Raw genomic sequence first — 27,868 nt, forward strand, 5'->3', positions numbered from 1 at the left:
CTAGATGTGCAAGCTGTGTGTGTAGCATGAGCGAATGTTTTTCTGTATATCTTCTATGTGTTTGTGTCGTGGGGAAGAGAAACGAGCAGAGGAAATGGGGACCAAAAGTGACTATTGTTTCAACAGTGCCTCCATAAACAGCTGAGGGAGAGAGAGAGAGGAAGAGAGGGGTGGAAAAGGAAGTGTCTGAAAACAGGCTGAGCTTCACGGCGACGCGTTTGAAGAAGAACTGTCTAGATCACGTTGGTGCAGAAGTTTAAAACATTTAAGTTAGTATGCATATGCGCGTGTATGTGTGTGTGAAGGGTTAGTATTTCTAAATTGTAAAGGTTGCAGACTTAAGAGGAACTCTATGCAAGTGTGTATCACTCAAGACTGGCGGTGGAACGACCTGGTGAGTTCAGTCAGCACACACAAACACAATGCTAAATGTGTCTTAAATGCTCAATTATCCAGTTGCTGGTAAGTTTATGGTTATGTATGAGAGTGAGTTCTACACAGACTGAAATAATGCAAAGACTTTAGATTTTACATTTTGATACTAAAAGATATCTCTGGCTGTCTGATCAACTGCAAGAAGAGTTTGTTTTGCTTTGTCAGACTAAGTAAATCAGCTTGTGTAAAAAGTTGGACTTCAGTGAAGAGGACTGGATCAGAAATCAGGGATTATGAGGCTGCTTGGCTACGGAACCAGAGGTTTTGAATCCCAGAACAAGTTAACAACTGTAAGTAGTCTATACTAGGCTAGGCTGTGTTGCTTTTGAATTGTCAGCACAGGCAATCTAATTAACTTACTCTGTTTATCTCTGTGATTTTTGAGCAATGTCCCTGAGTACTGTTGCTCTGGCACATTCCCATTGATATTGAACAGCATTTTTTTCTTTAATCATCAGAGGGCAAATATTCATGATCATCCAGTCAGAACACATGGCACTGGTTCTGTGGTTGACCAGCAACATTGCTCAAAAATTCAAAGTGCCCCATGTACAGTACCCTCCAGAACTATTGGCACCTCTGCTAAAGTTGACTAAAAACCGGTATAACAAATTAGGGGAAGCAAATTTATTTCAAGAAAAAGGAAAATATAAATAAATAAATAAATATTTTTAACAAAAACACGTCGCTCACAATTATTAGCATCCCTGCTTGTAATACCTTTTTAAGCCTCCCTTTGGCAATAAAACAGCTTATTCTCGTATGACACCCCATAAAGTTGGAGAATACAAAGCAAGGCATTTAAGACCATTCGTCTTTACAAAATCTCCCCAGATCGTCCAATATCCTAGGTCCACACTTTCTGCGTGCATACGTGCATTCTCCTCTTTGACTCACCCCACTGTTTTTCTATGGAGTTTAGATCAGGGGACTAAGATGGCAATGGCCGAAGCTTGATTTTGTGTTCAGTAAACCATATTTGTTTTGGTTCATTGACCTGATGAATGATCCAATCATGACCCACTTTTAGTGTCTTGGCAGAGATTGACAGATTTCCTTTGAAAATGTTCAGGTTTTTTTGGGGTTCATGACAGGGACGTCACTAGGATTGAAGGACAGGGGGGCTTACCCCCCCCAGGGTTGTAGGTAATGTGTGCGCAAAGCGTACACCGAACAATTTTCATCACACCACACACATCACAATAGAGGTGGCCAGATGAGGCCATTGCAAATCTTGGGGTGGCACACCAAAACAAAGGGCTGTCATCACCCCCCATGTCATGAACTGTTACATTAGGTATTTAAATTAATAGTACCCACTAAAAAATATCATATACATTAGTACCTTGAGGCCTAGGCTATTTTCAGTGTAATTTTATTATTACTTCAATCATTCAATTGAATCAATTAGTAATCATTGTGAGGGTCATCTATATATTAAGAGTTAGGTTCCAAAACTCTATATCCGCCATTGCAATGCATTTGGTATGCTAGCTGGCTATATCGTTTTCAAGACAGTATAGGCTACTCATATCTGGGAAAGTATGATGCAATCATGCTTGCATATTATGTCAGCCTTTTTTTCAAGGAAAAATACTTTGTGTCTCACAGCCCGTCCACCATAATTTTCATTAGGCACGGGGTTCTTTTCAGTATAGGCATTCTTCTATGTACGCCAAACACACCTAAAGTGTTTAGCCAAAGAGCGCAATTTTCATTTCATCTGACAATAGACCACTCTTCCGGACAAAGTCACGGTACCATTCAGTAACTCCTGCTGTTTACATTGGTAATTAAATGACTGGACAGGCTTTTACCGGCATGCCATCTAAATAATCTATTAGCAGTGAGGTCACTTTTGAAGATTTTATGGGGGACTTGATAACTTTTTCTGTAACTCTCCAACAGTGGTTCTTATGGATTTTTTTCCTATCTTACAATTCTCCATACTGTATGTGGGGGTAAGATAACCATAGGTATTTGTGCAATCATGTTTGTCACATTTCCAGTTGATTAGAACCTTTTAATCATTGTTTAACTGTAAATATAGGCGCTTTCAACAAAGTACCTAGTTTTACATTCCCTTACTTACAAATGTCAACACACTTTCTTTACACTTAAATTTAGTGTATTCTCTTGTCTTTCCGATGTTGAAAAATGACTCATTTTATTTTCATACTTTAGTGAAAAAGAAAAAAGTCATTAACTACTTCTGAAAGTTCACAGACACTGATTAACTTAAATAATTTGAAATTAGATAGGAAAATGTGTCTATTATGTTTTGTTTTTGAGGGGTGCCAATAATTGTGAGCAACTTGTTTTTGTTAAAAATATTTATTTCTTTATGAGATTTTCCTTTTTCTCAGAATAAATTGCTTCCCTCCAAAGGTAGATTTTTATGCATTGCTTTCATTGTGAGAGTACAATAAATTGGCAAAAGATAATTTTGTATACCTGTTTTTAGTCAGCTTTACCAAAGGTGCCAATAATTCTGGAGGGTGTATCATCACTACACTCTAGTCTGGTGACTCAGATTGCAATGCTTTTATTGACAATGTTAGATTTATTTTGTCCAGTGTATGCCTATATGTCTCAGATTATTTAGGTTTGTGTGATTACTAGTTGTTTCCTTCCTAACATGGCTGCCTTTAGTGGCAGTCTCTGATTGACTGATGTGTCTTGAGGCTGTCTCAGATGGTGTCAGACTGTCTTAATGGAGTGGGGAAATCTGGTTGTCTGAAGAGAGTAGACTAAGCTGCAGGGGGCATACTGACTGGTGATGGATAACTAAAAGACTAAAATATGCTCCTACGTATTATAAAATGGAGAGAAACACCAATGTGATTTGTCATGGTCAGATGATAAGATGCAGTGAATACTACCAGCTTCTTTAGTCATTTTGCTCACACCTACTAGTGAGTACTGAGTTATCTACCTACCTACAGATGCCCAGATGATTAACAAACTATCTATTGACTATCTATCTATCACTCTGGGCCCTATTTTCCGACCTGGCGCATGGTTGAAAACAGGTTAAGGGGTGTGGCAATTAACGACCTGAAGAGGGGTCTGGCGTGTTGTCTAAAAATCGCTATTGTACACTACCTAAAACGCATTACGCCACTGACCAAGAGAAACCTCTATGTTATTTTAAGAGCATATTATTAACAGTGATATAGGCGGGTGCACAACTCACCATGCTTCACTCATCCGCAAACGCGCACCGGCGAACATCCGTGCAAAACATTACAAATTTCACAATTACAATGGGAAACATAATTAGAATAAAGATATTACGAAATACATCTCACAATGAGTAGTTATTCACCATCATTTGCAAATTGGTAATGATGGATAAAAGTGATCAGGTGAGGCGATAGGCAAATATGAAGAATAGCTGAGATGTAAGCAGCAACTCCTCCTGCAGAATAAATGTCTTTAGGTTTTTTATTCAATCATTCGAACATTATTGGGGTAAGTGTTGCTTTTTTCAGGCTATGTTTTCGATGGTAGCCTATTTTCAGTCAATAGTGAAAGTAGCTGTGTGTAACTTTTGTTGTTGACTATGAGACCAGTGAAGTTAGTTTCACTTTGCCAATGAGTTCAAATAATCAAATTACAGAATGGATTTGGGTGAAGTTATGCTGAGTAATTATTCAACAACAATTTTACACACTGAACTTGAATCTTAACAGATGATCTGTTAAGTCTCTGTGGGCGGACTTTCCAAGTGAAGTTACCTTGAGTTCAGAGTAATGTGAATTTGTGCTGCCATTTTCGGCAGAGTGCAAATGTAAAGCTACATTCTCCAAGCCAAGATCTATTTCAGCTCGAAGCACAAGGAGTTAAATGCTCCATTGCAATGGGTTTGGTTGATTCCTGTAACCAGACATACTAATAAACTGCACTCTACCAGAACAGTAAGTTTGAAGAACAGTAAGTTTGATCTGCTCCAATCCCAATGAAGAATTAGAAATGTGTGGTAAGCACCTCTTCACCCAGTGGATTGTAGAGGGGTTTTAATATGTAGTATAACAGTATAACAGTCTATTTCAACTCAAAGGCTGCATTACATACGCCTACAGCTGCACTGTCAATGGATTGTTTTCATGTGCTTCTCCTTTTTTCTCCAAACACCCTTTTGGTGATTATGGCCAAATAGTATTTTAATTTAATCTTTTTTCAGCTTTTATTGTCAAAGCGCATCTGGCTTTTCTAGATTCCGCATATAAATTACATGAATGTAATCACAAGTGAACAGGGAGAGCATACATGTTATCAGACAGAGGATGCGTGCGCTCAGAGGGGAATTCCATCAGGTGCTTGACCTAAGGGAGCACGGTTGCAGCTCAGACCTTAGTTTGTGTGTGTGTGTGTGGTGGGGGGGAGCCTATAGAGAGTGGTACGCCAGGGAGGGCAAAGACTGGAGAGAGGTGACACGTGGGGAGGGGGGGTGGGGTGATAACATGTCATCTTTTAATCCGTAGTGTTTCCCTTTGTTAAAGAGAAAAAGCAAGAGAGGAGGGAGGGAGGAGTGGATTGGTGGAAAGGAGTGAGAGGAAAACAGACTGCTCACTAATCTCCAAATATGATGGCATGATTCGGATTGGATTGGAATGGTGGGGGGGGTCATGAATGTACAGCCTGATCTCGCTCTGTAGAGTTAGGGTCACCAAGGGCACATCTGCCTGGCAACCAGGGAATGTCACAACAACATCAACAACAACAAAAGCAGAAGTGGTGGTGGCAGGGGAGGCCACTCTCGCTCTCTAGGAAAACAAAAACAAAATTTAAATTAGATTCATCACACCATAGGGATGTGGGGGAGGGTAGACCTACGTGTTTTCTTTCTTTCAGACAGGTTATCTTACACAAAGGGAAGTGATTTATTTCAAGTTGATTGTAATGTTATGTAAGCTAGCCTATTTCATCTTAACCTTTTAACCAAAGTATTGGACAAAATGTGTCGATGACCACCGTGTTTTTTTTTTTTCCATGTATTAGTATTAAGTTTATTCATTCTAGCTAGGCCTCATCTAGGCAATATGTTCATTTGAAATGAATAAGTTCATTTGAAATGTGTTTTCTAATTACGAATAATTTGCCATTTCTTGAGCTATTAGACCATTGGCAAGTGTCATATCATCCGTCTTGGAAACAGCTGAGGCAAAAACAGCCAGTCTTAAAGCCGCCCGTTCGAATAAGGAACGCGCTAACCTAGTGTCAGCAGCAGAGAGCGGGCTATCGCACGTCCCCTTTAAAACATGAATTATGTGATTATATACCCCCACCCCCTCAAATTCATTCTCCCTCCTTGGCAGAACGCATTGTTCTCGCGCTGAAAAGCCACGCAAGGCAGTCTCCGCTCGCTGGGGAGAAAAGCGTTAATCCGTGAGTCAAAAAACCGAAACGGCAGTTCCAGACACATTGAGCACGCATCTGTTAAAGGCGGACAGGACTAAAGAAGACATCAAGCGGGCCTTTTCAATAGCGAGGAACGATGCTATGACCGTGAATCCCCCCCGCGCTGGTCTGGAGGCACGGGGGAACACTGATACCGGGAAAGCGAGCCCGCAGTGTGTGACAACACGAGCGGACAGGCTGGCGGAAGCGCCGGTCAGCAGTGAGTAAAAACTTGGGGACCGGGAGATGAGTGGACGGGCGGTGTCTGTCTCGGACCCCTTTGAACGGGACAGATCTAGAAACGGGAACTGTCACTAGTCTACAACCATAATGTCATCATCTCATTGACACCAGCAGCTGGTAGCGTGCCGAATAGCCAAGATTATGACGAATCGTCACGAATGATTTAATTTTTTAACGTTAGCCGTGGTCCTACCAATTTGAAGGAAATTGTTTATGACAAGAATCTATTTTGCCAAAAGGATATCTCTTGGCCTCGGTCTTCGAAAATAGCTGACCATATTCTGAAATGGGATGGTGATGGGGAGTTTTTTAGTATAGGCTACCCTATGCCTACTGAAGTGGAGAAGGCAGTGGGCTATTGGTATAGCCAATCTTTTGTGAGTGCCCGTCTCTTTCGGCACAGCTGTCTGCTATTTTAGCTCGCTCTGTCGTGCCTGCACACCCGCATAATCAAATCAAGCCTGTAACATATGTTTGGAAATTAATGTCATATCTGAGCCAGAGGTGTAGGCCTAGTGGTGGTATATTGATATAGGCTCCCTGTTGGCTTCGCCTGGCTAAGTAGATCCATGTTAGTTGTTAATGATGGATAGCAAATCATTTCAAGTCGAACCCCTTGATAGAGTAGCCTAATCAAGCATGTGAAAAGAGTGACGTTGTTGCCGGGCTTGGGTTTTGACTGGGATAATCTGTTCTCTCCATTACCATCCCCTTTATGTTTGATGTCTGTCAGAAGGAATATAACCGCCACGCTCTTGTATCGCCGGCTTCTCGCCCGCGGCTAGACGCGTGTATGGCCCAAATTCAGCCAATGGCAATGTGGTCGAAAAGAGATGTAGCCTACTGTCAATCATCCTTCCGATGATTTTATTTTCTGTTTGTAGAGACACTGTGCGCAATACGCGCAAGAAGTGTGTCAAATCCTTTGCACGATTTGGAAAAGCCTGCTACTGTTTAATGCACCCAGTCACACACATCGAAAATGGTAGATAGTCAAGGCTAACTGTCGTTATGCTGTGGTCATCAATTGTCACGGGATAGTGTGACACCTGAAATAGTTCCCAGGAGAGCCTATATTGATTGAGACGGACAGTGCGCGGGGGGGGGGGGGGGGGAGGTGTTGTCGTTTCCCTGCTTTGACTGACAGCGAGAGCGAGCTCTTTGTGCATCTGCGGCGGATCTCTTGCCCTACATTTCTGTTCTCGCTCGCTCCATCCCGGCTCCTCGCCTTTTGTTAGGTCCTGCCTTGACCACCCGGCCGGTTTCTACCGCTTGCCTGCGTGTTGCGTAGGATTGCGTTGGCTGCGCCGAATAGCATTTGAATAGCATCGCCGGGTTGCTTCTTCAGCCGCTTCCGTGCGTCGCGGGGGTTGGGTGATAAAGGAACGTCGACACCCTCAAAACAAACGAGCGCATATTTTGACACCCCCTTATAGTCTAGTCCGACATATGGATTCATGCCGTCAGTAATGATAGGGCAGTTTCCCCCAATAAACTGAGTCATAAAGCTTGAGCAAAAATAACAAAGAAAAGGGGGTTGAGTCTAGCTATGCGCAAATTTACGAAATTGACAAAAAAAAAAACATCTGCAGACCACACCCCAACCTACACAATACAACCTTACCCTTTCTGTCTAGGCATCTGTCCCATTGTGGTCCCTTGACCAAAATACCCTTGCCTGCCTCACACCTTCCTTACCCTCCTCTTTTGATCTCTCTTCCTCTCATGCACACAAAGACTTTCTTTTGATGTGTTTACGTCAGTCTCTCCAAAAGCTTGATTACACGCTACTCTGAGGCATTTGACATTGGTAAAGTAATACAGTGTCCTGTGTTCTGAGTCTCCAGAGTTAACCACTTTATGATGGTGGAATTTACTTAATTTTTGAAGGGGTGGGCAGTGGTAGTGTAGTGGTTAAGGGGCTAGACTAGCGTGCAGTAGTCTGAAAGTTGTGGGTTCAATTCCCAGCTTCCACTGTTATGCCCTTGAGCAAGGCACTTAACCCTAAGTTTCTCTGGGGACAATGTAATCCCTTGTAATGTACCGGTAGGTGACATAAGTCACTTTGGACAACAGTGTCTGCTAAATTAATAAATTAAGTAATACTGAATTCATAGCAGATTGTGGATATGAGGGCATTTTTAAGTGAACATTTAGAATTTGAGTAATCTCACTTAACCCAACAGATTTGATCTCCTAACTTCTTTGTACATCTGTCTTACCTAAGTTACCTGACTTGGGTATCTTATTACCTGTCTATATCAAGAGGGGTCTAAAGGCATATCTGTTCAACATGCACTTAGTTTATTACGCGTTATGGTTTGTATATTATAGTATTTATTTTAGTATTTCATTGCTTCCCTCAACTCACACACAAACACATCCCCACATACTCATCTTTGCTTTTCTCTTATGTGTTGTGCAGGCGGTGAGGCGCGTGTGTGTGTAGGGGAGTGATGGCCCCTCGGCCGTCCTCGGGGGAGCTATGGGGTCTCCACCTCATGCCCCCACGCATCCTGGTGGACTGTTGCCTGCCCAACGGTATGCTGGTCAGCCTCGAGTGCCTGCGCGAGGCGCCACTGCTCACCATCAAGCAGCAGCTGTTCGCCGAAGCCCGCAAATACCCGCTCTACCACCTGCTGCAGGTAGAGCAAGACGACAACACCACAGCACACATGCACGTATACACACATGCAAACACACATGGAAACAACCAGAAACAACAGAAATGCAACAGAAATGATATATCTTCAACAAAGCTGTGTTCCAATGACTGATGTCTTTGGAAACATATGGACCCTTAGTAACACAGTTTCCCATTGTCTGGACAGGAGGAGTCATGCTACATCTTTGTGGGTGTGACCCAGGAGGCTGAGAGAGAGGAGTTTTATGATGAGACGCGTCGTCTGTGTGACCTGCGGCTTTTTCAGCCCCTTCTCAAAGTCATCGAGCCAATAGGCAATCGAGAGGAAAAGATCCTCAATCGCGAGATCGGTGTGTTTGTGATTGTGTGCGTGTGTGTGTTGTGTGTAGGCACTCAAGAATTTGTAGTACTGTTCACCTAAACTGTCTGAGAATATATCTCCTCTCTCCGTGTCTACACTATTGTGCAAGTTTGTCAGCGTATCTAGCTGTGTTGCCATTGGCAACATGTCTAACTGTATAGCAACACACTACACAAACTCCTTAGTATATTTCTGTGCCAATGTGTCTGTCCATGTGTTTGTATCTTGTCCATGTGTTTGTGTGTGTTGGTACATTTGTCGTAACCCATAGTGCCTATTACGTTTGTTTTTGTTTGTTGCTGAAACTTTCCCTATTTTTTATCCCATTTTCTTGGGTTAGTGTCGGTATTTGTTGTCATGTAGTTATTTTGTGTATTTAAGCTTGTTTTCTGTGTCATTGTATTCATTCCTTTGTTCAGTCTCCTTCTTCTTCTTCTCTGCCCAGGGTTTGCCATAGGCATGCCCATCTGTGAGTTTGAGCTGGTCAAGGACTCGGAGGTGCAGGACTTCCGGCGGAGCATACTTAGCGTGTGCAGAGAGGCCATGGAGGAGAGGGAGGGGGGCGGCGCCCACTCCCAGGCACTCTACGTTTACCCTCCCAATGTGGAGTCCTCCCCTGACCTTCCCCCCCACATCTACTCCAAGCTGGACAAAGGTGTGTGTATGTGTGTGTGTGTGTGTGTGCACGCATGATGCGTTTGTGTGTTGCGCATATTTGTGAATGTGTGAATATGTCAGAGAATCGGATTCATTGGTCTTCCTCATCTTCCTCACCTTGTCCCTCCTCTCGCTCTTCCACTTAATTTCATTTTTGAATTCAATAAGCTTTATTGCCACGGCCATTCAAAAAAGAAACAGTGTTGCCAAAGCATATACAGTGCAGAAATGTCCTCTCTCTGTCTTCTCCCATTCATCTCTTGCTCTCTCCATTTTCTCTTCCCTCTTTCTCTTTCATCTCTTCGCTTCTTTCTCGTCCTCTCTCCATTTTTCTCAGTGTCTCTCATACAACTCTTTCACACTTTCTGCATCATTCTGTGTCTCTCCTTCTAATTCCTCTCTCTCTCTCTCTCTCTCCCCTCTCGGCTACAGGTCGTTTGATCGTGACTATCTGGGTGATCGTGTCTCCATCCAATGCCAAGCAGAAGTACACGCTGAAGATCAGCCACGACAGCCTGCCCGAGCAGCTCATTGCCGAGGCCATCCGCAAGAAGACACGCAGCATGCACCTGTCGGCGCAGCAGCTGCGCATGTGCGTGCAGGAGTACCAGGGCCAGTACATCCTCAAGGTGTGCGGCTGCGACGAGTACCTGCTGGAAAAGTACCCACTCAGTCAGTACAAGGTGTGAGGCTGCAGAAATGCCGTTCTTCCCCCACTCGGGATTTTCCTCTGGGTTTCTGTCCACTGTTTTCTGTCTTGCTCTGGAATGTTTGAAGCAGGAGAGGAGATACACACAGATTTCATTTTCAGTTTTCAGAAGTGGTGGGGATGAAGTAGGTGATTGCAGAAAAGTGATGTGGACATGTCCTATGGACACTGGCCAGAGGAATGTCTCTTTGCCATCTTCTCATCTTCCTCACCTCTCTTAGTCTCCTTTCCCCAGTCCGCATCCAAAATCACCCTCATCCCTGAGTCTGTTTCTGTCTTTATTTGCCACATCTCTCTGTCTCTTGTTTGTGGTCTTTGCCTTTTCTCCTCCCTCTCCTCAGGAACCTTTACATTACATACCATTATTTTGCCTCTGCCTGTGTCTGAGTTAACAGAGAAATTGGTTGCAATTCTTTTCTAGTGTGATTTGGAGTTATTAGTGCTTCTGTGATTATATAGTGTAATCTTGTACCAGGACGCACTGTTCAGATAATGGAACACCAGGTCCCATTTGTCATTATGTTGTACCCAGTTTAGCCTTTAGCTCTCTCGCCTGCCTCAATCTTCTCATCATTTGTGATTAGGATCTGATGATTACAGAACAGTAGCTTCCAAACAGTGTCTGCTAAATTAATGAATGTACATGTACTCTTGTCCTCTTACCCCTCCCCGCCTCTCTCTCTATGGTGTGTTCAGGGAGCTGTGGTGATTTCTAAGATCTCAGTGTTCATAGCCTGTGGGGCGGTCACTGTTTTTTCTGACTAATTTTCTGACTTTCTCTCTCTCTCTTTCTCTCTCTCTCTCTCTCTCTCTCTCTCTCTCTCTCTCTCTCTCTCTCTCTCCCTCTCTCTCTCCCCCTCTCTCTCCTCAGTACATCCGTAGCTGCATCATCGTGGGTCGGCTGCCCCACCTGATGCTGGTGTCCAAGGACAGTCTGTACAGCCAGCTCCCGGCCAGTGGCTTCGTGGCGCCCTCCTACAGCCGCCGCACGCCCCAGCCCAGCCCTTGCCCCGGCGGCAGTGACCCGTCCCCACCCCGCTCCCTATGGGCCTTCAACACGCTGCTGCGCCTGCGCCTACTCTGTGCCACCTACGTCAACGTCAACATCAGGGACATTGACAAGGTGAGATATGGATGGATAGAGGGAGGGAGGGATAGATAGATAGATAGATACAGTAGATAGATAGATAGATAGATAGATAGATAGATAGATGGATAGATCTATCGATAGAAGAGTGGGTGGATGGATGGATGAATAGAGAGGGATTAAAATAGGTTGCATAACAAAGACAAACAGATGGGGGGAAGGTGTAGAGGGGCATATAAAGAATGAGGAAGGCAGAGAGTTTGAATGACATAGGAATGGAAGAGTATAACTACATTTGGCATCAGCTAGACCTGTAACATCAGCACATAATTGATATTTAGGGTTAGTATCAGAAGACCTTACAGATTTGGGAGTAATATTGGGAATTAAGGAATTAAAGGTCAGTGAGTCATGTGAAAGAGAAGGGTTGTTGTCTGGAATTGAGGGATTATGATTTGTGTTTGGTGATTTAGGTAATGGGGTCAGAGGTTAGCCTAAGCTTGGGCCTGTTGTCTGTTGCAGATCTATGTCAGAACAGGCATCTATCATGGAGGAGAGCCACTCTGTGACAATGTCAACACCCAGAGAGTGCCCTGTTCCAACCCCAGGTAACGAACACCCCATTATTACATTACCCAGAGAGTGCCCTGTTCCAACCCCAGGTGACTAACACCCCAATTATTACATTACCTAACGCTCCTATCCAGTGCCACTTACTGTACAGGAAACTAAGTGCAGGGTTAAATGCCTTGCTCAGAGGCACAATGGTGCAAGCACCTGCAAGCAATACACAACAACACAATAATAACTTTACAAGAAATTATGTACATAATAACTTACAATTATGTACACTAGGTCAGTGTACTAACGACTAACTAATATTCTCTAGCTCAAAGAAGCACTCAGTAGGGACTTTCTGAATTGGCCACATTTATTCAGGATAACTTTCTCTCTCTCTCTGTGTGTGTCCTTCTCTCTCAGGTGGAATGAGTGGCTGACGTATGACATCTACCTGACAGATCTCCCGCGTGCCACTCGTCTTTGTCTCTCCATCTGCTCAGTGAAGGGACGCAAGGGAGCCAAAGAGGTGACATCTCACCCTTGACCTCAAACACCCAGTTTTATGTTCAGATTTAGGGGTTATTATAACACACACGCATACACACACAGTTATGGACATGCCAGGCACAAGGAGTGCTGATGTTAGAACTCTAGTTATATACACAGTACCATTTAAAGCCGCAGTTGGCCAGATTTTTTGATCATATTCACTGAAACCGACACTATGCTCCGACAGAACAACATCAATCAGACGGTTTTAGAAAAAAACCTGCACTTCTACCTCCACCTAGAGCCTGTTATTTGTTTTGCAAAAATCCACAGCTTGAGAGTTGTAAACATTCAATATTTTGGCTAAATCCCCTCAATCTGTCAGACTTGCCAACTGCAGCTTTAAGTTTTTGTTTCTGCCCATGTATTTGTTTCAGTGTTTTATTGTTTGTGTCTGTAATGTTTGTGTGTTATACATATATACATATGATTGTGGGTGCACAGACATCCGTGTGTGAGTGTTTTTGTCTCCCTGTACATGCTGTATGTGCCTTGCTTACCTCTTTCTCTCTGTGTGTGTGTGTGTGTGTGTGTGTGTGTGTGTGTGTGTGTGTGTGTGTGTGTGTGTGTGTGTGTGTGTGGTGTGTGTGTGGTGTGTGTGTGTGTGTGTGTGCGTGTGTGCGTGCGCAGGAGCACTGTCCACTGGCCTGGGGCAATGTGAATCTGTTTGACTACAAGGACACGTTGGTGAGCGGGAAGGTGGCCCTGAGCCTTTGGCCCGTCCCGCACGGCATGGAGGACCTACTCAACCCCATTGGCGTTGCTGGATCCAACCCCAACAAGGTCAGCCACAGGATCAGGGGTCAAAATTTAAGCGTGGGCGTCCGGTGCAGGTCAAAGTGTGGATGCCCCACATAGGTCATAAAGGTCAAGGTTCAAGGGCAGACATCCCAGACAGTTTGCAGGAGTAAAGGCCAGGGATGCCCCACACACAGGCATCAAGCATCACAGAAGATTTTCAGAACTCTCTTCTCAGTTAAGATTCTAGCCGTAATCCTGTATGCACTGTGCGTACAATTTTTCAACGCTTTATTCATGAAATCATTCAATATTACAGCAATAAAGATGGCTTGTGTACTGTCTTAAATGAAACATTCTTTGTGCACAAATGATAGCCTATGTTTAGGGCAAAGAGAATGGACATCTCAACATAAGGACACATTAGAAGATGATGATTGGTGTAAACTTTGTCATGACATAATAAGCAGTTCTGGCGCTTAAAAACGCAACGTTCCATTCAATCATAAATCATTCAAGCGTAGTGCTGGTCATGAAAAGAAAACAGCAGTTTAATATTTTTCAGGTGTTTAACAGTAAAAGGTGCATTGTTCTTAGCAGTTCGGGTTTCAAGATTGATAAGATTCAGTTAATGTGTAGAGTATGGATCGTCTCAAAGTTTGGGACAACCAAACAGCAGTGTAAGCAAATCCTTATTGTTAGGTTACATAGCTGTCTTTTCTCTAGGCCTAGGCCTATCGCAAATCGCGACATAAACTCATTGATTTCTTTATTTCTTGTAATTTAGCGCCTTGGGCCATGGTACGTACTATGGAATGCAACCCTAGCGGTGCCCCTGCTAAAATGTACACCATTTCTGACGGCTCCTGTGGTTCATACAAAGCTGATCAAACAAGGACATACTGACTTCACATATTGAATTAGAATATAATGTCTATGTAACCAAATCGTTAAATAAATACCCTGTCTGGTTCCCCATTTAAGCCACATGGCTCCCTCCACATAATTTCAGGTTGAAGGAAAGAAAGACGTGCGCACTGTCAAGTAGTGGGGTGGGACTTTTTGGCTAGTTTAGATTGCTGGTCAGGCCACCCAGTTTCATTCTGACCATCATGGTGAGCCCTCACCAGGAGCAGTCTGGGCTGGAGACATGGGACCTCGCCCGTGGAGTCTGCCAAAGGTTTTTTAGCAAATCCTGGCAAAAGAAAAACATGTGTTTCCTTTTTGTGTGCTAGTTCTTGTCTGCTCACATATTCCATTCTCTCTCTCTCTCTCTCTCTCTCTGCCCTTCTCTCTCCTCTATGTGGTCTTTTGCTCTGATTCACTCACCCCTCCACCATCTGTCTTTCCTCATCACCCTCTTCTCTCTCATCCCCTTTTCCTCATTCCCTCTCTCTGCATCACATGTCACTTTTCCCCTTTCTGTTCCCCTGTTCCCTTTCTCATTCGTCTCTTTCTCTCACTCTTTTTGCTTGCCTCCTCACTTTCTTTTCTCTCCTTCTTTCTCTCCTCTGTACACGCCCCTCCTCTGTTCTGTTACCCTTTTCCTGTCCTCTTCATGCTCCTCTTTTTACTTCTTCTCCTGTATCTTCCTATTCACTCCCCCTTTCTTAATGCCCCTTTCTATTTATTTTCTCTCCTCTGTATCCTTCCTCCTCTGTTTTTCTCCCCGTTCTCTCACTCCTCCTTCTCCTCCTGCTCCTCCTCTGTTCACAGGAGACTCCGTGTGTGGAGCTGGAGTTCTCCTGGTTCAACCAGACGGTCATTTTCCCGGACGAGCAGCAGATTGAGGAGCACGCCAACTGGGTCATCTCCAGAGAGCTGGGATATAACTACTGCATGGGCCTGGTGAGGCAGAGAGAGAGTGGAAAAGAGGGAGAGGGAGAGGGAGAGAGACTGACATTTTATTAGCAGTAAAAAGGAAACCCACAATAAGTTAACATTAAGATGTTCTAAAAACCCAAGCAATAAAAAAAACACCCACAGAGAAAACAACAAAACAAAAGATAAACAACCATTGCTGAGACAGTGGGGGGGGGGGGGGGGGCAAAAAGTGGGAGAGAGAGGAAATAGAGTGAAAGAGTAGGCAGAGGAGAAAAGGACAGAGAGAGAGAGGGAGAGAGAGGATGTGGAGAAGGCAGAGGAGGAGGGAAAGGCATTACAACATGTGAGGCAGAAGAGAGGGAGAGAGAGATGTGTGTGAGCAAGAGAGAAAGAGAGAGAGAAAGAGAGTATGTGTGTGTGTGAGAGAGAGAGAGAGAGGTGGAGCAGAGGGAGAGATGAGGAAAATGAGATTGGGGGAAAAGTGAGAGAAGGGAGTGGTTCAGAAAGGAGAGAGACCAAGAAAGAGGGAGGGGTAGACATGCATAGTTTGTATTACTGTGTGTTAACATCATCATGTAGTTGTGTCTGTGATCCCCATGGTTATTACTGATAACATCATCATGTAGTTGTGTCTGTGATCCCCATGGTTATTACTGTTAACATCATCATGTAGTTGTGTCTGTGATCCCCATGGTTATTACTGTGTGTTAACATCATCATGTAGTCGTGTCTGTGATCCCCATGGTTATAAGGCTACTGTGTGTTAACATCATCATGTAGTCATGTCTGTGATCCCCATGGTTATTACTGTGTGTTAACATCATCATGCAGTCGTGTCTGTGATCCCCATGGTTGTGACCTTTGCCCTCTGGCCTGTGTGCTGATCTCCAGAGCAGCCGCCTGGCGTGTGACAGCACGGTGTCGCAGGTGGATGGCGAGCAGTTGCGCAGCCTGTGCAGCCGAGACCCACTCTATGAGCTTTCAGAGCAGGAGAAAGACTTCCTGTGGAGGCACCGGTGAGCCACCATGTTTGTAGTTCTTTCCTTGGCCTTTCTCCTTTACTCCATCATCGCAGAGGTGATCCCTGAGTGAAAAAGCACAAATTATCTCGTGGGGATGGGGGTGGGGGGTTTCCCCTGTCACATTTTTTGTCATTTCTGAGAAGGCTTTGTTGTCCCAATCCTCTGTGGGAAACAGTTGCTTGTTTCCAGGATTGTTTCTTGTGTGTAGTCTGAGCCTTTAAAGGATAATTCCGGTGTGATTTTGACATAAAGTGGCTTGAAACATGATACCAAGTGTGAACGTATGTCTCATAGCTCACCTCAGTTTGTCCCGTGCACTCAGAAATCTGGCGCTAGTTAGCAAATGCTACCAACAGGGTTTCGTTCTGGTGCCTCGAGCATTGGCCTAGCCATGCAAATAAATCACTGTTTTACACCATTTACGAGGCTCAAAGTAGCTCCATACTTCATTGGTGGACTTCTGAGGGCCTTGATATTTAAAACGAGACATGGAGAACTTTGAAAAAGCACTGGTAGATTATTTACAAGACGATTTATACAGACAGTACCTTATGGAATTTTACCGTTCGACTCCATCTTGAATTTAGTCACAATAAGTAGAGCGACGAGTACGAACAAACAGGTATGATAAGGGATCAGATTCCAAAACTAATTCCGTGGAAATGCATGGATTCCAGTTGCTTCTAGTAGCAGCAACTGGAATCCATGCATTTCCACTGAATTATTTTTGGAATCTGATCCCTTATCATACCTGTTCGTGTAAAACAGTGATTTTTTTACACTGGTGTAAAACAGTGATTTATTTTCATGGCTAGGCCGATGCCCGAGGCACCACAACAAAACCCTGTTGGTAGCATTGGCTAACTAGCGGCAGATTTCTGAGTACAGGGGACAAGCCGAGGTGAGCTATGAGACATACGTTCACACTCGGTATCATGTTTCAACACACTTTAGGTCAATATCACACCGGAATTCTCCTTTAATTCCACAATCATGTGACACGACAGGCGTTTCAGGCATCCATTTCTCTAATGATGAATCAATGTTCACTGTTTATGATGTTATAAGAATTGAATTCTGAATGAAATTGAACTGAACAATCCACTCTGTAACAAGATTTGCTGAAAAAAAAGTATCATAGTACAAGAACTAAGAAGAGTAAGCTTGAGTTAGCAATGTTTTTATCAAATTCAAATTTAAAGTTGCTTTATTAGCATGACTGTATGGGAACAGTGTTGTTGAAGCTATTGTTGATAGTAACATACAACAACACGTAATAAGACCATTAAAGGAAATAAAAAATAAAATAATGAATACATAAATGGGGTGGGGGGGGGGGTACATCAGTGTGGGGATGGTTATAGATCTAGAATTAACAGAAGTAAAGGTTGAGTCCCTCAGATCCTCACAGTTCAAGATAAATTGTGCTGCTAAGGCAGCAGAGGGCCCTTCGCCAAGAAGTATGGCCATTTTGTCACTGTTGTCACAAGTGTGAGATACCTACTTGGAATTTGGGGAAGAATGCCCTTCTCATGTTTTCATACTTTATCTCTCTATTGTCTCTCTCTTTCTTCCTCCTCTCCTCCGCCCTTCCTCAGGCACTACTGTGTGAACATCCCAGAAAGCCTTCCCAAGCTGCTGCAGGCCGTCAAGTGGAACTCCCGTGATGAGGTGTCTCAGGTGAGCCCAGACGCTCCTCTCTTTAAGCTACCCACACTCACTGTCAGCCTTTTTCTCTCTTTTCTCACATCACTTTACCTTTGTCTTATACTCACTATCCCCCTTTCTCTCATCTCTTTCAACAGCTCACACTCATCAAGATCATCCCTTTCTTTTTTCACATTCTGCTATCTGTCTATCTTTACCATGTCCCCACTGGCTCTCTCCCAGTCTCTCCTCTCTTTCATCTGCCTACACTATCATCCCTCCTCCTGCATGTCATGCCTCTCTTATATGATATAATCAATCACTAAGGCTCTAAAACTCTCTCTCTCTCTCTCTCTCTGTCACTCCCTCTCTCTCTCTCCTCCAGATGTATTGTCTGCTGAAGGACTGGCCCCTGATGCAGCCGGAGTCTGCGCTAGAGCTGCTGGACTGTAACTTCCCCGACCCGATGGTGCGCGAGTTCGCCCTGCGGTGTCTGGTGCAGGGCCTCACCGACGACAAGCTCAGCCAGTACCTGCTGCAGCTCGTGCAGGTGTGTGTGTTTGTGTGTGTGTGTGTGTGTGTGTGTGTGTGTGTTTGGCTGTTTGGTGTGTGCTTGGCTTGGGTGGCCCCCATCATTTGCCCAAAGCACAGCAGTCACACAAAGTCCTGGGCTGAGAAGCAGCAAGAGCAGCCAGCAGTACCTGTGTCAGAAGCCTGCTAATTTGTGATGACTGTGAAAATAGTTGTGTGTATGGGACTGTGTGTATTTCTGTTGTGTATAAAATGGTTTGTAGTATTTGTGTGTATAATGTGTGTGTGTGTATGTGTTTTAGGTACTGAAATACGAGATGTACCTTGATAATCCTTTAGCCCGCTTCCTCATTAAGAAAGCCCTGACCAATCAGAGAATAGGACACTTCTTCTTCTGGCATCTCAAGTGAGTATGACTTTCAGATCTGAAAAGTTCAGTTCAGTTGAATTTAATGTATGTAGCACCATAAGATATGAATGAACCTGGGGGCACTGTGGCTCAACAGGCTACCATGTGCAGGTCCAAGTGCCCATGGGGACCCAAGTTCGAATCCGACCTGCGGTCATTTCCTGACCCCATCCCATCTCTCTGTCCCACTGACTTCCTGTCACCCTTCACTGTCCTGTCTGAATAAAAGGCCAAAGGCTCAAAAATATGTACTTAAATAAAATATATTAAAAAAAATAAAATATGAATGAACCCCTTAGAGTAAGCAGGGGCAAGTACAAATGTGATGTTGATTGTGACAGTGGCGTATTGCAAAAGGTTTTGCAGTGATTGTGATTGGTATGTTATGACAATATTGTCTAACTGACCCCTGTAAATGTGGTAGATGGTCAGACTAAATGACAAATACTTACAGTTATGCTGATTGAGTTGTTTGAGATTGACCTGACAGATTAATTGTCCCAGTGATAGTTATATTGCTGTTGGATATAGAAGTCATGTGGTTTTAAGGTGCTGATGACAAAAGAGTACAATGCTGAGGAGATTATGTTTGGGCAGGTCGGAGATGCACAATAAGACCGTGTCCCGGCGCTTTGGCCTGCTGTTGGAGGCCTTCTGTCGGGCGTGCGGGATGTACCTGAAGCACCTGAACCGACAAGTGGAGGCCATGGACAAGCTGGTCAACCTGACGGACACACTCAAGCAGGAGAAGAAAGACGAGACCCAGAAGGTAAAGGTACTCTCTCTCCCCTTCTTCTTTTTGTCTCTCCATTTGTGTCGTGGACTCTTGTGGTCACCATGTTTGACACCATACAAATTGAGTGATTCAATGATGGCTAGCTGCGAGTTTCTATTGGATGAACTGAGGAGTGCTGTGTGCTGATTCGCTATCGCAGACCCAGATGAAGTTCCTGGTTGAGCATATGTCCCGCCCGGACTACATGGAGGCCCTGCAGGGATTCGTCTCCCCCCTGAACCCAGTTCACCAACTGGGCAACCTCAGGTACACGCACACACTCATAGCCACATACACAAACAAGACAGTGGGTATGAGTGGCATACATACAACATACATTAAGACATACAAATTATATGTGCACACACACATGTAAACACCACACAAACTCATACATACACACACACACACACACACACATACACACACACACACACATGCAAACACCACACAAACTCATACATACACACACACACACACACACACACACACACACACACACACACACACTGTAACACACAAAAAAGGTTATATTAACACAGATATGTGCATAAAGGAAAATAAATCAGTTAGAGAGGCTAAAGGAGTCAAAAGAGTATATACTTAAACTTACACTTTGAAGGGGTGAACAGAGAAAGAACAGAGAGGAACAGACAGAGGGAGAAGGAGAAGGATTGGGTAACAGTAGCCTGCTCGTTTCCCTTCTCTAGGCTAAAAATATCAGCCAGTTTTCCTGCTGATTAAATAATACAGCAGCCACAGCATGAGGGCAAATGTGTGTGTGTGTGTGTGTGTGTGTGTGTGTGTGTGTGTGTGTGTGCGTGTGTGTGTGTGTGTGCGTGGTATACTTTTGTGTCTTTTTCACCTCTACCTGGGAGCTTGTGTTTTTGGTGTGGTTTGTTTGTCTGGAAGTAGAATTTCAAAAAGTAATCTACCAGACCAATTTCCATGAAACTAGTAGAAAGGGTTGTTTTCAAGTGAACTCTATGCTGTCTTCTTGGTGCACCAATACCCATCAAACAGCAGAATGTAGCCAGAAACCTCCTCACTCTGTTCCACATTTTCATTTCTCATCTTTCCATTCTTCCCATTTTCATTGTTCTCTCTGTTCTGTCCATACCACTCTCTACTCCTCCTTTTATCTGTCTCTCTTTCTGTCTAAGGTTAGAGGAATGCAGAATCATGTCCTCAGCAAAACGTCCCCTCTGGCTCAACTGGGAGAATCCTGACATCATGAGTGAACTGCTGTTTACCAACAATGAGGTCATCTTCAAAAACGGGGATGGTGTGTATAACTGTGTGTGTGTGTGTGTGTGTGTGTGTGTGTGAGAGAGAGAGAGAGAGAGAGAAAGAGAGTGGTTGTCTCTGTTTATAGCAGTAGTCAACATGACACAAAACATCTAAAATTTATTTGTGCCATTTATAAGTTTGTGACGTGTGTGTGTGTGTGTGTGTGTATGTGTTTGACAGAGCTTATATAGGTACCCCTTTCCACTATTTTGCATTTGTCCTTTTAACATCAAAACTGAGCGTTAACTGTGAAAGTAAAAAACTCTGTTCTATTGTATTATTAACGGTGCTCTAAGTGATGTTAAGCGGTTTCTAAGCTAAAACATTTTTTATCACATACAGCAAAGATCTCCTCACAATCTGCTAGCGACCTGTCCCCTGAATACACTGGAAAAAAAACATGGTCTCTGTAGACAGCCCAGGCTCCAAAAATGGCAACAAAAACAGTCTGGTGCAGACTGGACCATGAAACATAAACTTTTCCAGCTATTCACCGACAAGATACGCATTCAGGAGAGTTCCAATTGCACGGGTGTGAGGGGGAGTTTGAACGTCAACAGAAGTGACGTTACCCAACATCGCTTAGAGCACCTTTTTGTCCTATGTCCTTCTGTCCTATTTCATGTAGGACACTGTGCCAATGGGGATATGTTTGTGTGTGTGTGTGTGTGTGTGTGTGTGTGCGTGTGCGTGTGCGTGTGCATTTGTCCTCAGATCTGCGGCAGGATATGCTGACTCTTCAGATCATTAAAATTATGGAGAACATCTGGCAAAACCAGGGCTTGGATTTGAGGTAACCAGCTATGCCAATCACAGTGTGCTGTCCCCTTACTGAATCACACCCATGCCATCCCTCTACTTACTGAGAGGCTGATCACACTCTACATTTAGACATTTGTGTGAAATCTGCAGTGTTACTATACTACTGGATAAGTCATTCACAGTGCAATACTGTATCACAACAGGATTGTGGAAAATAATCAGGTAAACCAATTGAACAGTAAGTCTGTGCTTGAAAAAGAGTCTTCAATGGCAACCTGAAGAGGCCGCAGGTTCCAGAGATTTTACAACAGCTAACGGACATTGTTAGGCATAGTGCAAAGCAGAGTGCCTAAAACCCCCCTTAGCTGTTTTCTAAAACAGTTGCTACATATACCTGGCAAGATTTCATAAAATAGAGGCACAGCAACAAGAAATGTAATGATTTATTCATAGATAATCATTTTTCCTCCAAGAAATGTATTTCTTCTATCAGAATGGTTGCCAAGCAATGGCGAGATGTAGAAACTCCACCTTTTTTTTAATCATTTTGCAGCTCAGTAATATAGAATCAAATGTGGTCAGTATGAAGGGTTCTGTTGGGTTTTGCAATGGCATTCAATGTGATTCAGCCAGTCAAAATCAAGGACCAGGACTATCTGTTTTAGAACTGGAAATATCCCATGACTCAAATAGGAAGTGTATGCAGGCCTTATTGTGATGTGCCACTTTGGTTACCCAACATCTTTGCAGTTGAACTGCAGAAACTGCATATACCACATTTAATTTATTGACTGCATACTTTTAGTACACTTCTGTACAATAATGAGTACTTTCTGTAGTACACTGCTGTACAATGATGTATGCTTTCTGTAGTATACTGTTGTGCTGTAAATGTTGCCAGCAATATAATGTATTTTTCAAGACTTTGGTTTTTACAGCAAGATTGCTTGTTACTGTGGCCACAGCAGTGAATAAATCTTAAGGCTCTCATGAGTTTGTTACATGAAGTCTAACAATATTATATAACAGTATTACAATGGACAATGGAATCAAATGAACTTTATGTCTCATCACCATGTCAAAAATCCTCCTGAACTTTGTATTGCAGCAGACTGAAAAATGCCAGGCTTACCTTTTTCTCTGTCTGTGTCGGTCTCTGTTTTTGTGTGAGCAGAATGCTGCCTTATGGCTGCCTGTCCATAGGTGACTGCGTGGGGCTGATTGAGGTGGTAAAGAACTCCTACACCATCATGCAGATCCAATGCAAAGGTGGCCTCAAGGGGGCACTACAGTTCAACAGCAATACACTGCACCACTGGATCAAAGACAAGAACCGCGGCGAGGCGTGAGTCACGTTTTCCCTTGCCCCTCTCATCACTGAGCTTGGTCTAGAGGCTTGAGGCTCCAGGCTCCATAAAGCGCCTCAAGACAAAATCAGTTGCTATTAGCACTATATAAATAAAATGGAACTGAAATGAAACTTTTGCTCCTCTTGGTCATGCTCTGTCCTCTCATCTTTTTCTTTCTCCTCTAATTGTCTTGTTCCCCCAGCTAATAATGCATGTGTGGCTGCTCATCTATACTGTATGTGTGTCTGTTATTATGGAGGAGATGTATCTCTTGTTCACCCCATCTCTCCCCTTATCCTTCCCCTCAGGTATGATAAAGCCATAGATCTGTTCACCCGCTCATGTGCCGGCTACTGTGTGGCCACCTTCATCCTGGGCATTGGGGACAGGCACAACAGCAACATCATGGTGAAAGAGAACGGACAGGTACACACACACACACACACACAAAGTGAAGTACAACAGGCCAGATCAGACTAGCCATTCTATAATTACTTGTAGGTATTACGGAAATCCAGCACTGCTTAATTTAATCCACATTTAGACAACTTAATTTCATTTTAGGGCCCTATAAACAGGGCCTTATAAATATCACATAGATGAGAACAACTGTGCACTTAGTGTTCACTACCACTGATATGGGCACATCCAAAGGTGTTTGGGCTTTCCCACTCCTATCTACACCAAACACATGTCTCTCTCTTAGGTCATTTATATAGATGTTGACCACCTCCTGGACCATAAGGATAAGAACCCTCATTCACACCAATCTCTCTCCCCCTCTTTCTCAGCTGTTTCACATAGACTTTGGTCATTTCCTGGACCACAAGAAGAAGAAATTTGGCTACAAGCGTGAACGAGTGCCATTTGTGCTCACTCAGGACTTTCTCATAGTCATCAGCAAGGGCGTGCAGGAGTGCACTAAGACTAAGGAGTTTGAGAGGTATACACACACTCCTCTTTAATCTCTCTCTCTCTCTCTCTCACACACACACACACATATACAGTCTTTTTCACACCAACAAAAAAACAATCTTACACTCACAAATAATAAATATATAGAAATTGTCTTGTCTCTTATATTCAGGCATGGAGGAATAATGCCCCCTACTGTTTGCATCTGACAATGACCCTTCTACCTGCTTTTCTCTCTTCTCTTCCCTCTCTCACTATTTTCTCTCTCCATGCATCTTCTTCTGTATTGTTTCGGTTACACTTTACTTGGCAGTATCAACATAACACTGTCATGAACGTGTCATAAACAAGTCATGAACGTTTATGGCATAACGCTTCTGTTAGTGTGTCATTTGTTTCGTTAGGGATAGGATTAGGGTAAGGGTTAGGGTTAGGGTTACGGTTCATGTGTCATGACAGTGTCATGTGTTCATGATAGTGTCATGCCACTTTTATGTCAAGTAAAGTGTTACCATTGTTTCTCTCAATTCACCTCTCTCTGTCTTCAGTTGCATCTTCCCATCCTCCTCTTCTGCTCTCTCCTCCTGTTGCTATTTGTTTCCCTCCCTCCTATTGTCTCATCTCCTCTCCCTCAGGCTCCGCAAAACATTTACGCTTTGAATTTTCATTCATTATTTGTGTATCTATTCAGTTTGTTCATTTATTTGGGTATTTTTAATGAGGACTGACATCTATTTCAGTAATCATTGGATCATTTTAGTAATCACTGTTGTTGCTGTGTCAAATTCTAATTCTCCTCCTTCACCACGGTGCACAGGTTCCAGGAGATGTGCTATAAGGCCTACCTGGCCATCCGGCAGCACGCCAGCCTGTTCATCAACCTGTTCTCACTGCTGCTGGGCTGCGGCATGCCCGAGCTGCAGAGCTTCGATGACATCGCCTACCTGCGCAAGACGCTGGCGCTGGAGAAGAGCCAGCAGGAGGCGCTAGAGTACTTCACCAAGCAGATGAACGACGCCCACCACGGCGGCTGGACCACCAAGATGGACTGGATCTTCCACACCATCCGCCACATGCCCAATGAGCATTGACCACAGACACACACTCATACACATTCACTCACTCATACACTCATACACACACACACACACACACATCATACATAACGTATACAAAGTGCATAACGACATGCCATCTGATAAAAGCCAGTGAGCAGTAAACCCTTACACTCATAAACATACTCACACAAAACATATGAAACATATCAGTGAATATTAAACATGAACAGATAGAGACAGCACTCTCACACACTAACAGAGCCGTGATGACCCTTGCAAGGTACACACACACACACACACTCTCACACACTAACAGACCAGTGATGTTACCCTTGCAAGCATTACTTCTGCTCACCCAAATTCCCACACACACAAACCTGGCCAGTGATCCCCATACATTTACACACACACACACACACACACACACACACACACAAACCTGGCCAGTGATCCCCATACATTTACACACTGGCACCACACCTTACTCAAATCTGACACATTAAGGCATATGAGCAGGAGACACATAGCAAACAGACATTCCCATAGCAGTAGTGACATATCTAATACGCATGGGTCACACACACACACACACACACTAGACTTATGCCTTCTGAACACTCAGCACATACAACCACACCCACCTAACTCACCCATTCTCCCTTAACACAATCACTCCATTCACATTCAGACGAACACACACACACACACCTAGACACACACTAGTGAGCAATATGTTTAGTGGCTAAGTGGAGGTGAAGTGACTGCACTGAATAGAGGAGATCAAATCTCACTGAAGCACTAACTCACACACCTCTGCTGCTACACACACACACACACACACACACACACACACACAGCCTCACTTATGGCACACAGATGCACAAGGACAATCAAAAGTCTTAGTTACACACAAATAGATACACACACAAAATGCACTACAGATTGTGGGAATTGTGGAGTTGGTGCAAGGACAAGACAACGATGATGAAGGTGATTGTGAGAAAAAGTGACTCAACTGTTTATTGCATTGCTGGCAATGATGGCAGGGGCCTGATGAATTTAAGGTTTGCCCCGCCTTCTCCAGGTCATTGCCTCCTCAGGGTTCCACAAAGGGTCAAAGTTCAAAGGGCACTGCCACCACAAAGCCAAAATGGAGAGGTTCCCCAGGATGCATTGCACCTGACAAAAAAACCCACCTTAAACGTTCTTCTGTTATCTCCAGTCTTCCTATTGACGTATATTAATTGATATTTTGCAAAACAAAAACCTGTAAGCTAACACTTTCACGTTGGTTCTATGTTGTTTGAAGTCTACTATTTATGATGTAGACAGGTAACTGTTTTTAAATTGAGTATTGAAAAAAACCAGCATGAATGCCACTGTGATTGCAGTTCGGCCCTGTACAAACCCACAGCTCCTGCTGTTTCAACCAGAGAAAGACAATCTTGTTTCAGTTTGGGCTCATCAATAATGATGAACACCAGCTATAGCCTGTTGTCAAGAGAGCACAGTAGCATGGTGTGTACAGGGCACGCTGAGATTTTTTGTATCAGGGATTTAAATTGTTTGAAAAAAATATTAAGAATCATTAACAAGACAATCTGTCTCAAGGGAGTAACTTTAAGTAAGATAAAAAAAAATATTTTTCTCTTTGACCAAATCTGAGCTGATCTTGAATCTTGAATTTTGAAATCCTCTTTTTGAACCGAACAATGGCAGGGGATGATGTGTGGCCTGCTCGCTGTCTCTCAACAGCAGGTTCAGCACTGCAACTGATGTCTGTGTTACTTGTAGATGTTACCAGGTGGTCCGTTCCAAATATCTGTTAAGATATATTTGATTGACTCATGGAGCTACTTTTGTTAATTCATAATGCATTTGAGTTGAGTTGGGGTCCAAATCAAGCAGAGTTTAAAAACAACACTAAATTTCAGGAACTCCATTTCATTCAAGTCTTTGTGACTATACTATGTTATTTCTAATATATCAACATCTGAAATGAACAAATGTCTCTTGTCTGCATGACTGAGTTGTGAAATTTGATCTTCTCTTTGTTGATTACTCATTTGCCATTAGCACCTTAGCGCCTGAGTGGTGCGTCTGTGTTTTGGACACACAGAGCACCCCTAAAAAAAAAACAGAAGCACCATTCATTAGAGTCTCAATTATCCATTCGGAGAGTTACATATGTCCTGTGTGGGTAGCCGTAGTCGTTAGTGACGTAGTGATGGGGGTGATGACCATGGAACATACTATATTTCATTTAGGTTTGTACTCATGTTGGCACACGTGATCTTAACGTGACCTCAAGGTCGAGCCTGATGTTCTGAAACTTTGGAGTGATCTCTTGAGTATTATGATGTTCGGATGTTTTAGTGATATTTATCTTAATAAACATTTCAAGATGCCAAATTGTGCAGGACTACATGTTAAATAAGCCCTAGGAGTGTGTGTGTATGTGTGTTGGGTGCTTGTGGATATTTTAAAATGAGAAGTGTTACCTAATATCAATGTATGGGAAAGTGGAATCTAAACATCCCTGAGTATCTTGAAAACTTGCATGAACATTTTTTTCAGTTTCATTCTTTGAGCTTGTAATAAAACTGGCTGTTTGCGGGAATATTGTTTCCATTTTGACAGAACAAGGACATTTGATCATGTGTGTTAATGAGTCTTACAATTGACTTCACCTGATGTCCCATAAGTAGGGAACTCTTCCACTCTTCTTGTTTCTTCTTGAGTAATGACTAAGATCATTGGTAACTCCAAAATCCCACTACCAAACTACCATTTATGCAATTCATTCATGCAGGAATATTGACTGTATCTCCAAACAGCTTTATGCCATTCCTAATATCAGAAATATGTGCAATGAGTAACAAAGCGCATCAGTGCTTGT

At 43.4% G+C, this 27,868-nt stretch overlaps 1 protein-coding gene across 4 annotated transcripts; it reads left to right on the forward strand.

The window, feature by feature from the left end:
- The first annotated feature begins 173 nt into the window (after positions 1-173).
- On the forward strand, positions 174-27,381 carry zgc:158659 (uncharacterized protein LOC791141 homolog). Of its 4 annotated transcripts, XM_042069425.1 has the most exons (23): positions 174-394; positions 601-725; positions 8,507-8,726; positions 8,913-9,075; positions 9,532-9,741; positions 10,176-10,426; positions 11,324-11,575; positions 12,062-12,147; positions 12,521-12,626; positions 13,280-13,432; positions 15,104-15,235; positions 16,103-16,227; positions 17,832-17,913; positions 18,266-18,430; positions 18,714-18,817; positions 19,418-19,595; positions 19,756-19,862; positions 20,759-20,880; positions 21,600-21,678; positions 22,822-22,992; positions 23,305-23,422; positions 23,788-23,939; positions 24,729-27,381. In XM_042069425.1, exons 3-23 carry the CDS (start codon positions 8,538-8,540, stop codon positions 25,000-25,002), a joined length of 3,219 nt encoding a protein of 1,072 aa, XP_041925359.1. In that variant the 5' UTR covers positions 174-394; positions 601-725; positions 8,507-8,537; the 3' UTR covers positions 25,003-27,381. The 4 variants fall into 4 exon arrangements, with proteins under 4 accessions (XP_041925359.1, XP_041925360.1, XP_041925358.1 ...); XM_042069426.1 differs by lacking the exons at positions 174-394; positions 601-725 and adding an exon at positions 5,162-5,312; XM_042069424.1 differs by lacking the exons at positions 174-394; positions 601-725 and adding an exon at positions 5,774-6,058.
- The last annotated feature ends 487 nt before the right edge of the window (positions 27,382-27,868 follow it).

Source organism: Alosa sapidissima, chromosome 18 (genome assembly GCF_018492685.1).
Source record: "Alosa sapidissima isolate fAloSap1 chromosome 18, fAloSap1.pri, whole genome shotgun sequence".
NCBI lineage: Eukaryota > Metazoa > Chordata > Actinopteri > Clupeiformes > Clupeidae > Alosa > Alosa sapidissima.

Bases quoted from the DNA above. Each gene is read 5' to 3' on its own strand.
- zgc:158659 (XM_042069425.1), top strand. From the start codon at position 8,538: ATGGCCCCTCGGCCGTCCTCGGGGGAGCTATGGGGTCTCCACCTCATG. The intron at 9,076-9,531 runs GTGTGTTTGTGA...TTCTCTGCCCAG, and splicing joins GATCCTCAATCGCGAGATCG to GGTTTGCCATAGGCATGCCC. The intron at 12,627-13,279 runs GTGACATCTCAC...GTGCGTGCGCAG, and splicing joins GACGCAAGGGAGCCAAAGAG to GAGCACTGTCCACTGGCCTG.